This window comes from Schistocerca americana, chromosome X, assembly GCF_021461395.2.
Source record: "Schistocerca americana isolate TAMUIC-IGC-003095 chromosome X, iqSchAmer2.1, whole genome shotgun sequence".
NCBI classification, from domain to species: Eukaryota; Metazoa; Arthropoda; class Insecta; order Orthoptera; family Acrididae; genus Schistocerca; species Schistocerca americana.
The window spans coordinates 210,957,679-210,975,421 of NC_060130.1; the positions used below are offsets into that span (position 1 = coordinate 210,957,679).

Sequence of the window (17,743 nt, forward strand, 5' to 3'; positions counted from 1 at the left end):
CGTGGTAACCTAGCAGGACCGATCTTTCTGTAGTTATAAGGATTCCATATTCCCTATACCTCTATTATGTGACAGATAATGATGATCGTCTGAAGTACGTAATTCATCTTTTTTTTTAAGCCAAGGCCTTGCAGTACCTTTCTTCATCAAAATACACCCCAAGATGAAAAGGACGACGCACCACGAAAGAATTATCCCAGTGGAATGGAAATCGGTAGATGTAATGTACATGTACAGACAAATAAGTATTTAAAATTTATAAAAAACTGGATGGTTTATTCAAGAGAAGGAGCTTCACAAATTGAACAAGTCAATAACACGTTGGTTCACGTCTGGTCCTAATGTAAGCAGTTGATTGAGTGATTGATTGATTGACTGAATTGTTGGATGTCATGAGAAATATCGTGCCAAACTCTGACTGACTGAATTGTTGGATGTCCTCTTGAGGAATATCGTGCCACATTCTGTCAAATTAATGCGTTAGATCGTCAAAATCCCGAACTGGTTGGAGGGCCTTGTCCATAATACTCCAAACGTTCTCAGCTGGAGAGAGCTCCTGCGACCTTTCCAGCCAAGGTGGGGTTCGGCAAACACGGAGACAAGCAGTAGAAACTTTCGGCGTGTGCGGCCGGGCATTATCTTGCTGAAGTGTAAGACCAGTATTTCTTGCCATGAAGGGCAACAAAACGGCGCCTAGAATATCGTCGACGTTCCGCTCTGTTGTAAGGGTGACAACCAAAGATATCCTGCTATGAAATGAAGTGACATCCCAGACCATCACTGCTGGTTGTTGGGTAGTATGGCGGGCGACAGCCAGGTTGGTATTCAACCGAAGTCCGGGGCGGCTCCAGACACGTCTTCGCTTGTCATCGCGGCCCAATCCGAAGCAGGACTCATCACTGAAGACAATTTTATTCCAGTCAATGAGAATCCAGGCCGAAGACGTATGCGTGGCCACATATGAACACCATGTCGCCTTTTTCTCCACTTTAATAACTGACCATGTATACCTTACACTTGACCAGCTGCTTGCTCTGTTGCATCGTTCACTACTCGCCTTACGGAACGGTTTCTCTGCACTCTACATAATACTGAAGTAAATTAGGCAGGGGCCATTTGTGTATCGAGTGCTTGTTTCTTACTGAAAATGAGTTGGTGTAATCCGTCTCCTCAACACATACACTACTGGCCATTAAAATTGCTACACCAAGAAGAAATGCAGATGATAAACGGGTATTCATTGGACAAATATATTATACTGGAACTGACATGTGATTACATTTTCACGCAATTTGGGTGCATAGATCCTGAGAAATCAGTACCCAGAACAACCACCTCTGGCCGTAATAATGACCTTGATACGCCTGGGCATTGGGTCAAACAGAGCTTCGATGGGGTGTACAGGTACAGCTGCCTATGCAGCTTCAACACGATACCACAGTTCATCAAGAGTTGTGACTGGCGTATTGTGACGAGCCAATTGCTCGGCCACCATTGAGTAGACGTTTTCAGTTGGTGAGAGATCTGGAGAATGTGCTTGCCAGGGTAGCAGTCGAACATTTTCTGCATCCAGAAAGGTCCGTACAGGACCTGTAACATGCGGTAGTGCACAATCCTGCTGAAATGTAGGGTTTCGCAGGGATCGATTGAAGGGTAGAGCCACGTGTCGTAACACATCTGAAATGTAACGTCCACTGTTCAAAGTGCTGTCAATGCGAACAAGAGGTGACCGAGACGTGTAACCAATGGCACCCCATACCATCACGCCGTGTGATACTCCAGTATGGCGATGACGCATACACGCTTCATATGTGCGTTCACCGCGATGTCGCCAAACACGGATGCGACCATCATGATGCTGTAAACAGAACCTGGATACATCCGAAAAAATGACGTTTTGCCATTGGTGTACCCAGGTTCGTCGTTGAGCACACCATCGCAGGCGCTCCTGTCTATGATGCAGCGTCAAGGGTAACCGCAGCCGTGGTCTCCGAGCTGATAGTCCATGCTGCTGCAAACGTCGTCGAACTGTTCGTGCAGATGGTTGTTGTCTTGCAAACGTCCCCATCTGTTGACTCAGGGATCGAGACGTGGCTGTACGATCCGTTACACCAATGTTGATAAGATGCCTGTCATCTCGACTGCTTGTGATACGAGGCCGTCGGGATCCAGCACGGCGTTCCGTATTACCCTCCTGAACCCACCGAATCCATATTCTGCTACCAGTCATTGGATCTCGACCAACGCGAGCAGCAATGTCGCGATACGATAAACCGCAATCGCGATAGGCTACAATCCGACCTTTATCAAAGTCGGAAACGTAATGGTACGCATCTCTCCTCCACACGAGGTATCACAACAACGTTTCATCAGGCAACGCCGGTCAACTGCTGTTTGTGTATGAGAAATCGGTTGAAACGTGTCCTCGTGTCAGCACGTTGTAGGTGTCGCCACCGGCGCCAACCTTGTGTGAATACTCTGAAAAGCTAATCATTTGCATATCACAGCATCTTCTTCCTGTCGGTTAACTTTCGCGTCTGTAGCACGTCATCTTCCTGGTGTAGCAATTTTAATGGCCAGTAGTGTATATCACTGTAGTAGTTTTTGATAGGAGATGTGGTGCCACTTTCTTCTTTACAGTACCAGCACTTCACTACCAACGTACGTTGATTGGAAATATTTTCTATTGTTTTGATCCTGGGATTCGTCCCGGCTGTCCCCCCCCCCCCCCTCCCCGCAGTCCGCCCCCTCTAACTGTGGCAAATGTTTAGGAATATCCTGTGTAGGAGCACCAGTATATAATAGAATTCATCATGTACATCAGTGAACGGAAAACGTTTAATCTGTCGGTATAATTGTTGTGCCTTCCACGGGTACGCTGTGATCTATGATGCTTTAGATAACAATCCCTGCAGGAGCTGCATAAGTAACTGGAAGTAAGTTTTAAGTATGTTGAATATAGGTGTCAGAGATGCACCAGTGTCTCTTACCATTCCTGTAATCGATTGGCTTTGGCGTGGTGGTGGCCGTCGCCTCTGTCTCTGTTGAGAGATCGGGCTTTTCTGTGACGAGGGCCGTCGTCTCCGCCTCGACAGCGGCCTGTGCAGCAGTCGTCCTCGCGGTAGTCGTGGTAGTCGTGGTAGTGGTGGTGGTGGTGGTGGTGGTGGGTGTGGTCGAGACGGTGGTGGTCGTGGTGGGCCGAGGTCGCGTCGAGCTGGGCCGCTTAGTCGGCCTCCGCGTCGTCGACGGTCTGGTCGTCGAACCCGCCAGCGGCCGCCTGTCGTGTTGCAAGTCACTCCTTGTATCATAGCAGCTCACCCACAACACAACAGCAATGCGTATGCAACAGTGAACAGTGTGGTTCGTGAAGTGTTTCCTGGAACCAAGGCCGCTCTGCGGTTATGCGTTCCACCAACATTGGCGAGTTCGTGATCCGTTTCTCATATGTGGAATCCACTTTAGAGTTTCCACAGATTCTGAAAGCAATTCCATTAGTTTTAATTGTGTAATGGTTAGCCAAGTGTCCATTTCTTGGAGAAAATCGAGCGAACTGCTCTGTCTCTGAAGATTCTGATCTTGGCGAAAGGTGCAGATCCGCAACCACCACCACCACCACCACCACCAACACCGCCACCATCACCGACACGTTTCCACTGTTCTTGCATAAACATTGCTGCATTGATGACTTAAGATAATTTTCTTGATTAACTCTGGATGCAAACGTTAGAATTCTTTGACTGTCTGAAACGACATTAGACATAAATTCTCTAGAAAAGCAGAATATGGAGTATATGCAAGAGCCATTTACATCAAATTTGTTCCAGCAAAAAACTCTGTAATATAATTCTGAAAGTAGAACTTACGCTGTTAATGGGAAACAACATTCAGCAGTCTGACTGGTTTTCAGTTTGAAAGTTTTAACATGTCATTTACGAAGAATACTGAAACCTGGAGAGTCATATCTTCTGTTACCTTTTTAGAGATGTCTCTGAAATGCTGTCTTCACCTTAGTTAAAAGTTTTTTTTTTTTTTTTTTTTTTTTTTGCAGATAATCATCATTTTTAATACTACAAATTCTTGGCGTGAATTACAGAACTTTTCGGTATTAAAGACATAGCTTACGAGTTGGCAAGCGTCATGTCAATATTTTTATCTGCTGTCAGCTGTTACTCTCGAGTTTAATGGTACTTTACTCGATGGCCATCGAACATACAAACGACATAAATGAATATGAGTTTTCTTAATTCATATCCAAATACCCATAACTAGCGTAAAGTAGAATTGTTCTCAGATTTAGACGGTGAAGAAACAGCTATCATCCATTCCGTAACAAATTTGCTTACCGGAGGAATAAAAGTCGTCATTGATATCATTAGACATCATGCACCCCCACGAGAATGGTCGAGCGAAATTGCCGCGGCCCTGTTTTCTGCTCCTCTTTAGATTCGTTGGAAAGCTCCGCTAAATTGTACCTTCATTAATCTGTAAAACATTATCGTCTTATGATCGATACGCATTTACTGTTGGGTCAGTGCATCATGGTGGGAAACAGGTTGGTTATAACTTGCATGTGTATGATGTCATGTGGCCTCTTATGGAAGGAGACCGGCAGGTATGAAACACAGGATGAGATGAAATTTCGCACAGATATTCTTCAGTGAAATAAATTTATATCTATTTCTCCTTTTAGTTCTACACTTTATAGTTTTTGAGGAAATGGATATAGGAAGTTTTACTGTCGCCCAAGTCCTAATGTCTACAGACCGTTTGAGCGGGGGCGTGTGAAGGTGTAATGCTCTGGGCACATGGACACGGTTAAATTCCGTCTTCAGGTGTTGAAAAAAGTCAGTCTATGTAAAATAACTTTTTTGGAAAATAATCGTTGCAATGTTCAATAGCATTTTATTCGTTTGATGTGGAAAAAAATCGCGAATACTAGTCAAATTCTAATTTTCGTTTCCTTTCGCGATTAATATTTTTTCCATTCTGTATTAGTATGTTACTATAAACTTATACTTTCATATCAAAAACAACCCAAACACCATTACACTATGACATTAACGTAATTTCAGCTTACACATTCTGCACTTCACGGGCGCTGCTATGTAACTTCTTGTAGAAACAGCAGAAGCACAACGCTTTGGTAGACCAAATGTTGCAAATAAATGACACGATTTGCACTGGCGCTGCATCCCCATCTAATGGATAATGAAATATCGATTGTTTTTTGGAATGTGTGTTTTAATAAGAGAAAGAGTTCCCTCAATATCAGGAAGTGGACTTCAACCCGAGTCCGTAAATTAAGGCATTGACGCCTTTACTATTTGACAACCTGACCGTTTCGCAACTGGTTGTAGCCGTTAAGATTCAACAAACAATAAACTTCTATTTCGGTTTTATAAAGAAAATAACTGTGGAATGTGAAGTTAAAGGTCGAAATAGGTGACGATTGCTTTTATTGAAGAACGAATGTGTGGAATATCATCTATATCCATGACACAGTTGCCATCTAATACTTGTTAGTTTAAATATTTGTTCCGTGACGCAGAATATGATTTAGTAACGCCAACAAGAGGATAATAGACTTTATGTAAAGTACCCGGAACTAAAATAAAGAGAAAAATTAGCGGAACATACTCAGTATTTTTTACAAGTTGAGCATTCCATACAAGTAAAGTTAGTCCGGAAAAGAAAAGAAAGAGTTATCTAGGTATTCAGCAAAATATGAGTTTCGTTTAAATTATTGCCTATGGCTTAAAATATCAACGCTTAAAATAAGTGTAATGGTTTTCGCTGGAAACGGAATAACAAGTTAGATGCTAATGGACTTCGAAATGTTCTAATTACAGCAAAATGATACTGATCATTCATGAGTTACTACATGAGACTGGGAGAATAATGCTTGGAATCTAAGAAATATATGTCAAAACATAATGGCAAGAGTATATACACAAAATACTGAAGGAAGGAAGGTTGCATGTCCTGCCGATGCCAACATTATTCGATGTGGTGCTCTAGTTTTTAGACAAATATATCGAAACCAATTGGGGTGGTCCTGTTGAAAAACTCGTTTTGCCATTTACCTGTACTGCTTCGATGTCATTATAATATTTCATTAGAGCGAGGGGGAACATAGGTGAATTAAATTAAATAGTGCCTCGGAGATTAGTGGACTGCTATTGGCGGAAGAGGAATTACGAGGCGAGGAAGTGCAGTGGTTAATGCACGAGACTCGTATTCTGTAGCAGTTGAGTTCAAATTTCCCTCCAGCTCTTCAGATTTGGGTTTCATGTTTTTTCTCCCACATCGCATAAATTGAATGCAGGGATGGTTCCTGTAGGACACACAGGCGCCTTTATTGTCCTGCCCGAGCTTTTGCTCCATCTTTAACGAGCACATCGTCAATGGGATGTTGAATCCTGATCTTCTTCCTTTGGGAAGCGAAACTTGGAATGGTTTTACCGCATCTGAGTCTCGAAGCTGCTACGCATCTTTCGACAGGGAGATAAGCTGACTATAGATGTAGATTGTTGGTGATGGCTACCTTTTGGTAGCACATAGTGGATTCGTGCACCGGCTCTTCATGTGGTGTGGTTAAATTAATTGTGGTCAGATGACGGCTATGATAATCTAAACCAGTCACAGTCAACAGACTGTTACTTTTGATTCTTATATATAGTAAAAAATCGAAGGAATTCCCACATGTTGCCAAGATTACTGTAAAACTATAAGACAGTACATCACACTATGCTGCAGTGTTCTTTTGTATATTTCGATGTTCTTTTATCAAGAATATAAATATTTTCTTTGTTTCTTTGTCAATAATGATCAGTTGTCACATAGTGGTATTAATTTGAAGTAAGCAGATGCAAACGATTTCATAAATTTTGAAAAGTAAACACATTGGCAATGACATGGATATTGCACTGTATAGAATAAAAGATCTGATCTGGATGGTATAATGCGCACAGAATGCCATTTCCACTAGATGCGCAGATGGCAGGGCAGGCATGGGGGGAACAGTAACGGTGGGGGTTAAGGCAGGCGCTGTAGGGGAAATGCGAGCACTGGAGAAGAAGTGCAATTCTAAACTGAAGCCTACACACACATTTTCTGTAAATATTAAGTGGGGCCCTCCACACCTATACTTGCATGGTAGTCACTCAAAACGATCTACTCTCACCTCTGCTTTGGTTAGTCTCTAAAAAGAATTTTGCCAAAAACGCAGCGATTTATTTTCGCCTGGCTTGTTAACCATTAACTTTCAGAGAAGCATCATGAGTGGCGAATTTTGTGTAAAACCTACACATTTCTCTGGTTGCCACGTTAAAATTGGCTTCTTTTGCCAAAACACAGCGGAGTTTACACAGTCTCACCTCACTAACATGTCCTGCAGACGCAGTTGAAAAGAATTCTGAGAAAGCGGTTTATTGAGCGAGGAACTGAGGAAAAGTAAAGTCAGTATGTCATGAAAAAGCATATCCTTGGTACAAAATAAAAGTGTAACGACTTCACATACGTTGTTTCAAAACCCATAGTACTCATTTCACTGGCTATCGATGGCCCTTAAAAATTACGTTCTTTCATTGGGAAAGTCCGTAGTTAGTGGAATAACACGGTAGATAATGAAGTTTTGAATAATAACCATATAGAAAACTACTTTGTATGCTATCATTTGCCAAAATCTCATTTCGACATCTCAAACCATTTATGAAATACAAGAAATGGTGTGGATATTCCACTCGGGCTTTATCGACCTTCACCCAAGGGCAAATAAATATTCAATATGTTACCTAAATTTCATACGCAGCAACATATAGTGTAATGAGCACCAAACTCAAAATAATAGCGAGCCCTCCTTTTCAGTGCAAACTTTTTCCAATATCGGACAGTGTCTTACTGCCACGTAAATATCACAAAAACTATGACCATTAACGAAATGGTGGGCACATCATAATGAATCTGACATATTAAACTACAAGTGAAGCAAATATGAAATTTTTTGTCGAATAGTTTCTGTAAAATCGTTTGCGAAAGATTACAGGGTGTGCGCCCCGATTCTGTCATCGCCAAACGGCCGAAAGGTTTCAGACGCTGTAGGCCTCCGCTTCCGAACAAACGAATGAACTCGCCCAGCGCTTTGGACGAAAATTGGTCATGCGCATCGGCCACCGCATCCTACGCAGACTATACGTACAATCTGTGACGAACGAAAGAGCGAGAGGTCGGAAGTAAGCAGTGAAAGATCTGCGAGGAAAAAGCGCGAGCAAGTGAGTGTGTGTGACTACCGCGTGGAGGCAAGTGTGCAGCAAGGCCTGGTGGATGTCAAGTGGAAGTAGTTATGCAGACCACAGTACAGTGTACATTAATGAAGAGACTTACGAAAATTATAAAGGAAAACTACTGTGTGGCTAAAGGATATTTAAAAACTACTCACAACTGGAAGATGAGCCATGGTCAATGTAACTGCGGCCGACGAACTAATACGTTGCGCCAGGAGCTTCAAGTGATGTAAGACTGTACCATTTGAGGCAACCAGCAATGTAAAAGACTTGCCTGTTTTGTAAAGTTTCCTTTGGATGATATCTTTAGTGTGTGTGACTTAGTCATAGCCTTACAGTATTTACTGCTGTAAGCAGGGTCGATGTCTTATCATTGTAACAGCCGAGAATCGTATTATGAATGAGAGAAATATTTCAATATAAAAATGATGAATTCGCCACAAAGTAAAGAACTTCTCTCTTAAATTGAAAGAGCAATTCCTTTTAGTTAATCAAAGCCATTACGTAAATTTTTTACTTCAGCAATACTAATTAACTATTTGAAAGTTATGTTCATACTCTGCTGAAATTCTGGAATCTGGCAGAAGATAGTGGATTTTATAAACTTCTTCAAATACACACATCAAAAAAATTTTTGCAACACCTCCATTCCGAGTGTTCCGGGACCTGTACAGAAAATTGGAATAGAGATCAACATAAGCATCATTTCCGCCCCTTTTATTGCTCATGAAAGCCACACATTTCATATTGTACCACCATACAGCGAGACCTTCAGACGTGGTGGTCCAGATTGCTGTACACACATGTACCTCTAATACCCAGTAGCACGTCCTCTTGCATTGATGCATGCCTGTATTCGTCGTGGCATACTATCTACAAGTTCATCAAGGCACTGTTTGTCCAGATTGTCCCACCCCTCAACGGCGATTCGGCGTAGATCCCTCAGAGTGGTTGGTGGGTCACGTCGTCCGTAAACAGCCCTTTTCAATCTACCCCAGGCATATTCGATAGGGTTCACGTGTGGAGAACATGCTGCCCACTCTAATCGAGCGATGTCGTTATCCTGAAGGAAGTTATTCACAAGATGTGCACGATGGGGGCGCGAATTGTCGTCCATGAAAACGAATGCCTCGCCAATATGCTGCCGATATGGTTGCACTATCGGTCGGAGGATGACATTCACGTATCGTACAGCCATTATGGCGCCTACCATCACCACCAGCGGCGTACGTCGGCCCCACATAACGCCACCTCAAAACAGCAGGGAATCTCCACCATGCTGCACACGCTGGACAGTGTGCCTAAGAGGTTCAACCTGATCAGGGTGCCTCCAAACACGTCTCCAACGATTGTCTGGTTGAAGGCATATCTGACACTCATCGTTGAAGAGAACGTGATGCCAATCCTGAGCGGTCCATTCGGCATGTTGCTGGGACCATCTGTACCACGCTGCGTGGTTGCAAAGATGGACCTCGCCATGGACGTCGAGAGTGAAGTTGCGCATCATGCTGCCTATTGCGCACAGTTTGATTCGTAACACGACGTCCTGTTGCTGCACGAAAAGCATTACTCAACATGGTGGCGTTGCTGTCAGGGTTCCTCCGAGCCATAATCCGTAGGTAGCGGTCATCCACTGCAGTAGTAGTCCTTGGGCGGCCTGAGCGTGGCATGTCATCGACAATTCCTGTCTCTCTGTAACTCCTCCATGTCCGAACAACATCGCTTTGTTTCACTCCGAGATGATTGGACACTTCCCTTTCCCGACAGAAAGTAACAATGCGGACGCGATCGAACCGCGCTATGGACCGTCTAGATATAGTTGAACTATAGACAACTCGAGCCGTGTACCTCTTTCCTGGTGGAATGACTGGAACTGATCGGCTGTCGGACCCCCTATGTCTAATAGGCGCTGTACATGCATGGTTTGGGTGGGTTTAGTGACATCTCTGAACAGTCAAAGGGACTGTGTCTGTGATACAATATCCACAGCCAAAGTCTATCTTCAGGAGTTCTGGGAACCGGGTTGATGCAAAACTTTTTTTGATGTGTGTATATTATTCATTTTGTGTGTTTGGTAATTTCATGTATCGATCTCTTGGTTATCGTGTGTTTGCGTTGCATTAGTACATTGCTGCTATTTTTTGTGTCATTATTGTTAATTATCATATTTTTGGCACTGAGTTTAGACTATTTGGAAAGAGTGGTTAGTTAATATCAATAACATTAAACATTATGGTTACGCTACGTCTCTCCGCGTCGCTCGAGACAATAATTCATTTAGCTTTGATTTTACTTAATTATAAAATGCTGAATATCAGAATGACGCATCAAATAAATTTTGTGTTCGCCTGCGTATTGAATTGAGCTCCCGTGTAAGTAATGACCGTTGTCGCCCGTGCACGTGTTATTCATTGTTGTGGAATTCAATCTAACTCATTCAGTTTTAAGAATAATTGTCCACTTCATGGCTGGCAACCATTCTATTTCCTTCTATTATTAAAATTTCAACAACTGCAGCTCTGTTATTAAAAGCCAATTTCGTCTAACTGTTCAAAATTAATCTTTATAATTACCCATGTTTGTACCCATTCGTTATTAGGACAATATACCGGGTGATCAAAAAGTCAGTGTAAATTTGAAAACTGAATAAACCACGGAATAATGTAGATAGAGAAGTACAAATTGACACACATGCTTGTGATGACATGGGGTTTTATTGGAACCAAAAAAATACAAAAGTTCAAAAAATGTCCGACAGATGGCGCTTCATCTGATCAGAATAGCAATAATAAGCATAATAAAGTAAGACAAATAAAAGATGATGTTCTTTACTGGAAATGCTCAATATGTCCACCACCATTCCTCAACAATAGCGGCAGTCGAGGAATAATGTTGTGAACAGCACTGTAAAGCATGTCCGGAGTTATGGTGAGGCATTGGCGTCGGATGTTGTGTTTCAGCATCCCTAGAGATGTCGGTCGACCACGATACACTTGCGTCTTCAGGTAACCACAAAGCCAATAATCGCACGGACTGAGGTCTTGGGACCTGGGAGGCCAAGCATGACGTAAATGGCGGCTGAGCACACGATCATCACCAAACGACGCGCATCTGTCGGACAGTTTGTGAACTTTGTTTCTTTTTGGTTCTAATAAAACCCCATGTCATTCCAAGCATGTGTGTCAATTTATGCCTCTCTATCTACATTATTCCGTGGCTTATCAAGTTTTCAAATTTATGCTGACTTTTTGATCACCCGGTATCCACGTGTCATTATAGCGAATAGTTGTACGCTTTCGATATACAGGGTGTCCAGAAAAGGACTCCCTGATTTCAAAATTAAATGTCTCGAAAACAAAGATCGATAGAGGAATGCAGTAAACGGTATGTTTATTGTGAAAGCTGTAAGAAGTTTATACAGCAGTTTGAAATAATAGTTACAAAAGCTGCTAACAGATGGCGCTGTAATCGCCATACGTAATGCCTAGTATAAATAGTGATCCGAAGCCCAGAGCGATCAGTTCCACTACTGAAACGTGAGAGGAGGTTAGCGTGCCGAAGGAAGAGATTAAAACCATGTACTCCATTGAACAACGCGTTTTTCTAGTGCTAGAGTACCACAGGATAGAAGAGAGTCCTACGGCAACAAGGCGAAGTTTTCAAGCACGATTTAATGTTCCAAAAGGACCCGATGCGAAAACCATTCCTAAGCTCTTCGCAAAATTTCAACGAACAGGCAGCGTAACTGATGATCTAGTGGGGCATGTTGGCCGCAAGCAAACCGCAGTTACGCCTTTAAACATCGCCACAGTTTCTGGAATTATTCAGCGAAATCCAATGTCATCCGTCCGTAGAATTGCATCTGAGACTGGTTTGAAGCGTTCCAGCACGCAGAAAATACTGAGAAAAAGCCTACACATGTTTCCATTCAAAATTCAAACGCACCAGGCCATACCCGTACGAGCTGTGCAACAGAGGGTTGCCTTTGCTAATCAGATGCTCACAATGACTGATAGTGAAGGATTTGATGTTGGCTGCATCTGGCTTACTGATGAAGCACACTTCCACCTGAATGGATACGTGAATAAGCAGAACTGGCGATTTTGGGGTTCCGAAAAGCCATATTGGTGTGAAGCGAAACCCCTGTATTCTCCTAAAGTTACTGTGTGGGCTGCAGTATGGAGCAGAGGCATTATTGGCCCTTTTTTCATTCGAGGAACGGTCACTGGTGCACGTTACGTTGCAATTTTGGAACAATTTGTCGCCACACGGCAAGCGTTAGAGGATCGACCAGGTACTGAATGGTTTATGCAAGATGGAGCCCGACCACATCGGACCGAACAAGTGTTCCGCTTTCTTGAGGAATACTTCGGGAATCGAGTCATTGCTTTGGAATATCCCAAATTTACTGGTGCAGGCATGGATTGGCCTCCATATTCGCCGGATTTGACTCCCTGTGACTTTTTTTTGTGCGGCACAGTGAAAGACATGGTCTACCCGAAGCATCCCGCCACAATGGACGAGCTTGAATCGGCGATCTCTGTGGCATGTGACTCCATTTCGGTTGAGACACTACGAAATGTGATGGCGAATTTCATCCTTCGTTTGCGCCACCTGTGTAGTGCCAATGGTGAACAATTTGAAAACATTGTGATGTGATTCTTTGCAAAGATTGTTTTCATACGATTATTTCACTTATGTATGCTGATATGAGCTGTACAGCGTACAGCGCCATCTGTTAACAGCTTTTGTAACTACACTCCTGGAAATGGAAAAAAGAACACATTGACACCGGTGTGTCAGACCCACCATACTTGCTCCGGACACTGCGAGAGGGCTGTACAAGCAATGATCACACGCACGGCACAGCGGACACACCAGGAACCGCGGTGTTGGCCGTCGAATGGCGCTAGCTGCGCAGCATTAGTGCACCGCCGCCGTCAGTGTCAGCCAGTTTGCCGTGGCATACGGAGCTCCATCGCAGTCTTTAACACTGGTAGCATGCCGCGACAGCGTGGACGTGAACCCGTATGTGCAGTTGACGGACTTTGAGCGAGGGCGTATAGTGGGCATGCGGGAGGCCGGGTGGACGTACCGCCGAATTGCTCAACACGTGGGGCGTGAGGTCTCCACAGTACATCGATGTTGTCGCCAGTGGTCGGCGGAAGGTGCACGTGCCCGTCGACCAGGGACCGGACCGCAGCGACGCACGGATGCACGGCAAGACCGTAGGATCCTACGCAGTGCCGTAGGGGACCGCACCGCCACTTCCCAGCAAATTAGGGACACTGTTGCTCCTGGGGTATCGGCGAGGACCATTCGCAACCGTCTCCATGAAGCTGGGCTACGGTCCCGCACACCGTTAGGCCGTCTTCCGCTCACGCCCCAACATCGTGCAGCCGGCCTCCAGTGGTGTCGCGACAGTCGTGAATGGAGGGACGAATGGAGACGTGTCGTCTTCAGCGATGAGAGTCGCTTCTGCCTTGGTGCCAATGATGGTCGTATGCGTGTTTGGCGCCGTGCAGGTGAGCGCCACAATCAGGACTGCATACGACCGAGGCACACAGGGCCAACACCCGGCATCATGGTGTGGGGAGCGATCTCCTACACTGGCCGTACACCACTGGTGATCGTCGAGGGGACACTGAATAGTGCACGGTACATCCAAACCGTCATCGAACCCATCGTTCTATCATTCCTAGACCGGCAAGGGAACTTGCAGTTCCAACAGGACAATGCACGTCCGCATGTATCCCGTGCCACCCTACGTGCTCTAGAAGTGTAAGTCAACTACCCTGGCCAGCAAGATCTCCGGATCTGTCCCCCATTGAGCATGTTTGGGACTGGATGAAGCGTCGTCTCACGCGGTCTGCACGTCCAGCACGTACGCTGGTCCAACTGAGGCGCCAGATGGAAATGGCATGGCAAGCCGTTCCACAGGACTACATCCAGCATCTCTACGATCGTCTCCATGGGAGAATAGCAGCCTGCGTTGCTGCGAAAGGTGGATATACACTGTACTAGTGCCGACATTGTGCATGCTCTGTTGCCTGTGTCTATGTGCCTGTGGTTCTGTCAGTGTGATCATGTGATGTATCTGACCCCAGGAATGTGTCAATAAAGTTTCCCCTTCCTGGGACAATGAATTCACGGTGTTCTTATTTCAATTTCCAGGAGTGTATTATTTCAAACAGCTGTATAAACTTCTTACAGCTTTCAAAATAAACATACCGTTTACTGCATTCCTCTATCGATCTTTGTTTTCGAAATATTTAACTTTGAAATCAGGTTGGTTGGTTGGTTGGTTGGTTGGTTTGGGGAAGGAGACCAGACGGCGTGGTCATCGGTCTCATCGTATTAGGGAAGGATGGGGAAGGAAGTCGGCCGTGCCCTTTCAGAGGAACGATCCCGGCATTTGCCTGGACTGATTTAGGGAAATCACGGAAAACCTAAATCAGGATGGCCGGACGCGGGATTGAACCGTCGTCCTCCCGAATGCGAGTCCAGTGTCTAACCACTGCGCCACCTCGCTCGGTTTGAAATCAGGGAGCCCTTTTCTGGACACCCGGTATTTCCTTTGATGCCTTTTGCGCTAATGAAGCACACATAATGACAGTCGATTGCACAGGTACCGAATGGTATGCGAGGATTACATTACTTTCCTAAATCATTTCAGTCAAATGCTGGGATGGTTCCTTCAACAAGACTACGGTCGTCACCTCTCCTCATAAAAGACACATGTCTGCTCGTATGCCTTACTGCATATTTTCGTTGACGGCGTTCTACATCACTGTAAAATGATTATTGGTGAAATAAACTACTGGGACTGATATTGAAGTAATTTTTGTTTACTATACCTTGTGGTACTCTGCGAGGACGACGGCCTTCTGGTGGTACTGGCGGTGGTTGGCCGCCTGTTGGGTGTCGACGGCCGCCTGGTGGGGGTGGCGGAGGGTCTCCTCGTGGTGGAGGCTGGCACGGCGGCTGCGGTGGCGGGGCGGCGAGTGGTCGAGCCCGCGCTGGGGCGGCGCGTCGGCCGACGGGTCGTGGTGCCGGGCTGCGCCGGCCGGCGAGTGGGCCGGCGAGTCGTCGTCTGCGCCACTGGCGGCGCCACCGTCGTCACGTTGCGCGGCTTGTAGATCACCTCCTCCAGATCCTGGAAGTTGCCCTGCAGCGACTGCACGATCTTGTTCACGAACGCCTGCATTTTATCGTCGAACTTCTCGTCCTCCACGAATTCCGGCGTGGTAATGTCGTTGTCGTCCGGCACCAGTGGTACCTCGTGACTCGGCTCGGAGCTCGGTTCTGTCGCCAGCACAACTTGCAGAGTCTCCTGCTGCGATACACTCATGTTCAGCTGCGGGTTCCGCACTGGTGGAAAGTTCACGAGGTCAGCTATTGACGTTACTTGATCGTACTCTGTCGATGTCGAGTATGTCGTGGGTCTTTTAGTCACGGTAGTAGTACCCGAGGTTCCAGTCACAGCGGTAACTGTAGGAGGGCGTTTAGTAACAGGCGGGACGTGACTGGAGATTGGTCGGACTGTCATAGTAGTCGGTGGTCGGGAAGTAACTGGAGGCACTTTGACAGTCGTACTTGCCAGTTTCGTCACGGTTGAAGTAGAAGGCCTCTGTGAGAAGGAGGGTTTCTTCGTTACCGATTCACTAGTAACCTCGTCAGCTGCTGGTGTGTAGAAGGTGTACGGTGGCGGTCTCCTAGTGGAAATATGTACTGTCGGAAAGTTTTGAGTGGTATAAGCTGAGTTAGGCGGGCTCAGCACTATCACCGTTGGAGCAGGTGGCTTAGAGTGAGTGGGAACAGATGTCAGAGGCACCTCTTGCAAGGTTGGGAAGACGACGGGACTCACAGAGTCCTTTTCTGGAAAGTTCAGAGCAGATGTTGTATATATTGAAGGTCTAGATGTCGTCTTTGTAGTAAAATAAGTGGTAGAAGAAAATAGAGGTTTCTTTGAGGAGCTTTCGGTTCCCAGAGATGTGGGACTAATTGTATTGTGGGAGGACCACTGCGGTTTCTCATCGACAGACACCCATGTGGAGAGCCCACTCTGTTGCCCGCTCGAGGCTGTAGATGTTAGTGTCACCTCAGGTAAAGGTTCGGGTTGAGGATCCAGGATGTCGAGACCAGTCTCGTTGAGCATAGTTATTATTTGGTTTATGGAGTCGGCATTATTACTGGTAATGCTCGTACTCATTGGTGGTTTAGTGAATTTGTCGTCAGCACTGATGGTAGCTATTTGCACCATTCCATCGTCGTCTGGAGTCAGTTTCCTCGTAGTCGTCTCCTGTCTGAAAGTGTAATGTACTGCTGTCGTAAACACGGGTTTAGTCGTCGCTTTGCGCGTCGAAGAGTAAGAGTCTGGCGCGCTCGTGAATTTTGGGGACGAATACGTCAGTCTAGTGTCGTCGTTATCTGGTTGCGAGGGAGGAACATTTCCTGGCCTAGTGGAATCGGCAATAGGACTCGTTGTTGTGGAGAAAAGAGTGATATAGCCTCCAGGTGGCAGTGGCTGGGTGGTGAGTTTATTTTCAGGAGTGTGTTCTAAACCAGGCGAGCTGTAATATGTGGAGGAGAACGAAGTGGATTTACTGGTGCCGGCAGTTGAATAGGAAGTTCCAGCAGTCGTCGAGGACTTCTCTGTAGTGTGGAGTAAGGGGCTGCCGTCTTGGGTCTGGGACACGTCTGCCGCTACGGCGCTACTGCCGACGTAGCTGAACGTGCTGAGCTCGGGCTCGGGTCGACTAGCTTCGAACAGAATGTCGGTCTCCGGCTCGTGAGGGCCGGACACGTTGTAGTGCGTGGCGGGCTCGAACAGGTCCTGCAGGTCGCCGGAGTCGTGGACGTGCGAGCCGTTCTGGTGGACGAGGACGGTGTCGGGCGGCGGCTGCGGCTGCGGGGTGTGGGCCGGCGTCAGCAGGAGGCCGTCGAAGAGCCCGGGCGGGGGCGGCGGGGGCGCTGCCGGCGACGGTGGCGGCGGCGCGTCGGCGGCGTTCAGCACGTCCTCCGCGGGGATGTCGTCGGGCAGGGCCAGCTCGTCGGCGTCGGGCGGCAGGCGGCAGCACGTGCCGAACAGGAAGCCGTCGACGCAGGTGCCCACCACCGTGCCCATGCGCTGCGTGCACTCCAGGTTGAACATGCAAACACCGCGCTCCGTGGGCTCCATCTCCGGCGAGCGGCACGCCTTCGGCACGATGCGGTACCCGCCGAACAGCTTGCGACCTGCAGCAACACGATTAAACACATATACTTCACTATTTCGAGATCAATCAGGAATCTGAAAAACTATGTACCTTCAACGTTTTGTTGCTGTGGAACCAGCAGCACATTCATTTCGCGATGAGTTTATTACAAATCTTTCACAGCTGCAGCACATATATTTTTGGCGATTAATTTCGAAACGAGCGGTTCAGTCTAAATTCAAACATCAACATGATGCTGACTTA

General features: G+C 46.1%; 1 protein-coding gene across 1 annotated transcript in view; it reads right to left on the reverse strand.

Annotated features, from left to right (window-relative positions):
* The window catches only part of LOC124555921 (serine protease filzig), a 161,611-nt gene that overhangs the window by 27,805 nt on the left and 116,063 nt on the right, over nucleotides 1-17,743 (reverse strand). The window contains exons 3-4 of the mRNA XM_047129976.1: nucleotides 15,140-17,519; nucleotides 2,991-3,277 (exon numbers count right to left, since the gene is read on the reverse strand). Coding sequence (XP_046985932.1) covers nucleotides 2,991-3,277; nucleotides 15,140-17,519 — 2,667 coding nt within the window. The remainder of the gene's footprint in view (nucleotides 1-2,990; nucleotides 3,278-15,139; nucleotides 17,520-17,743) is intronic.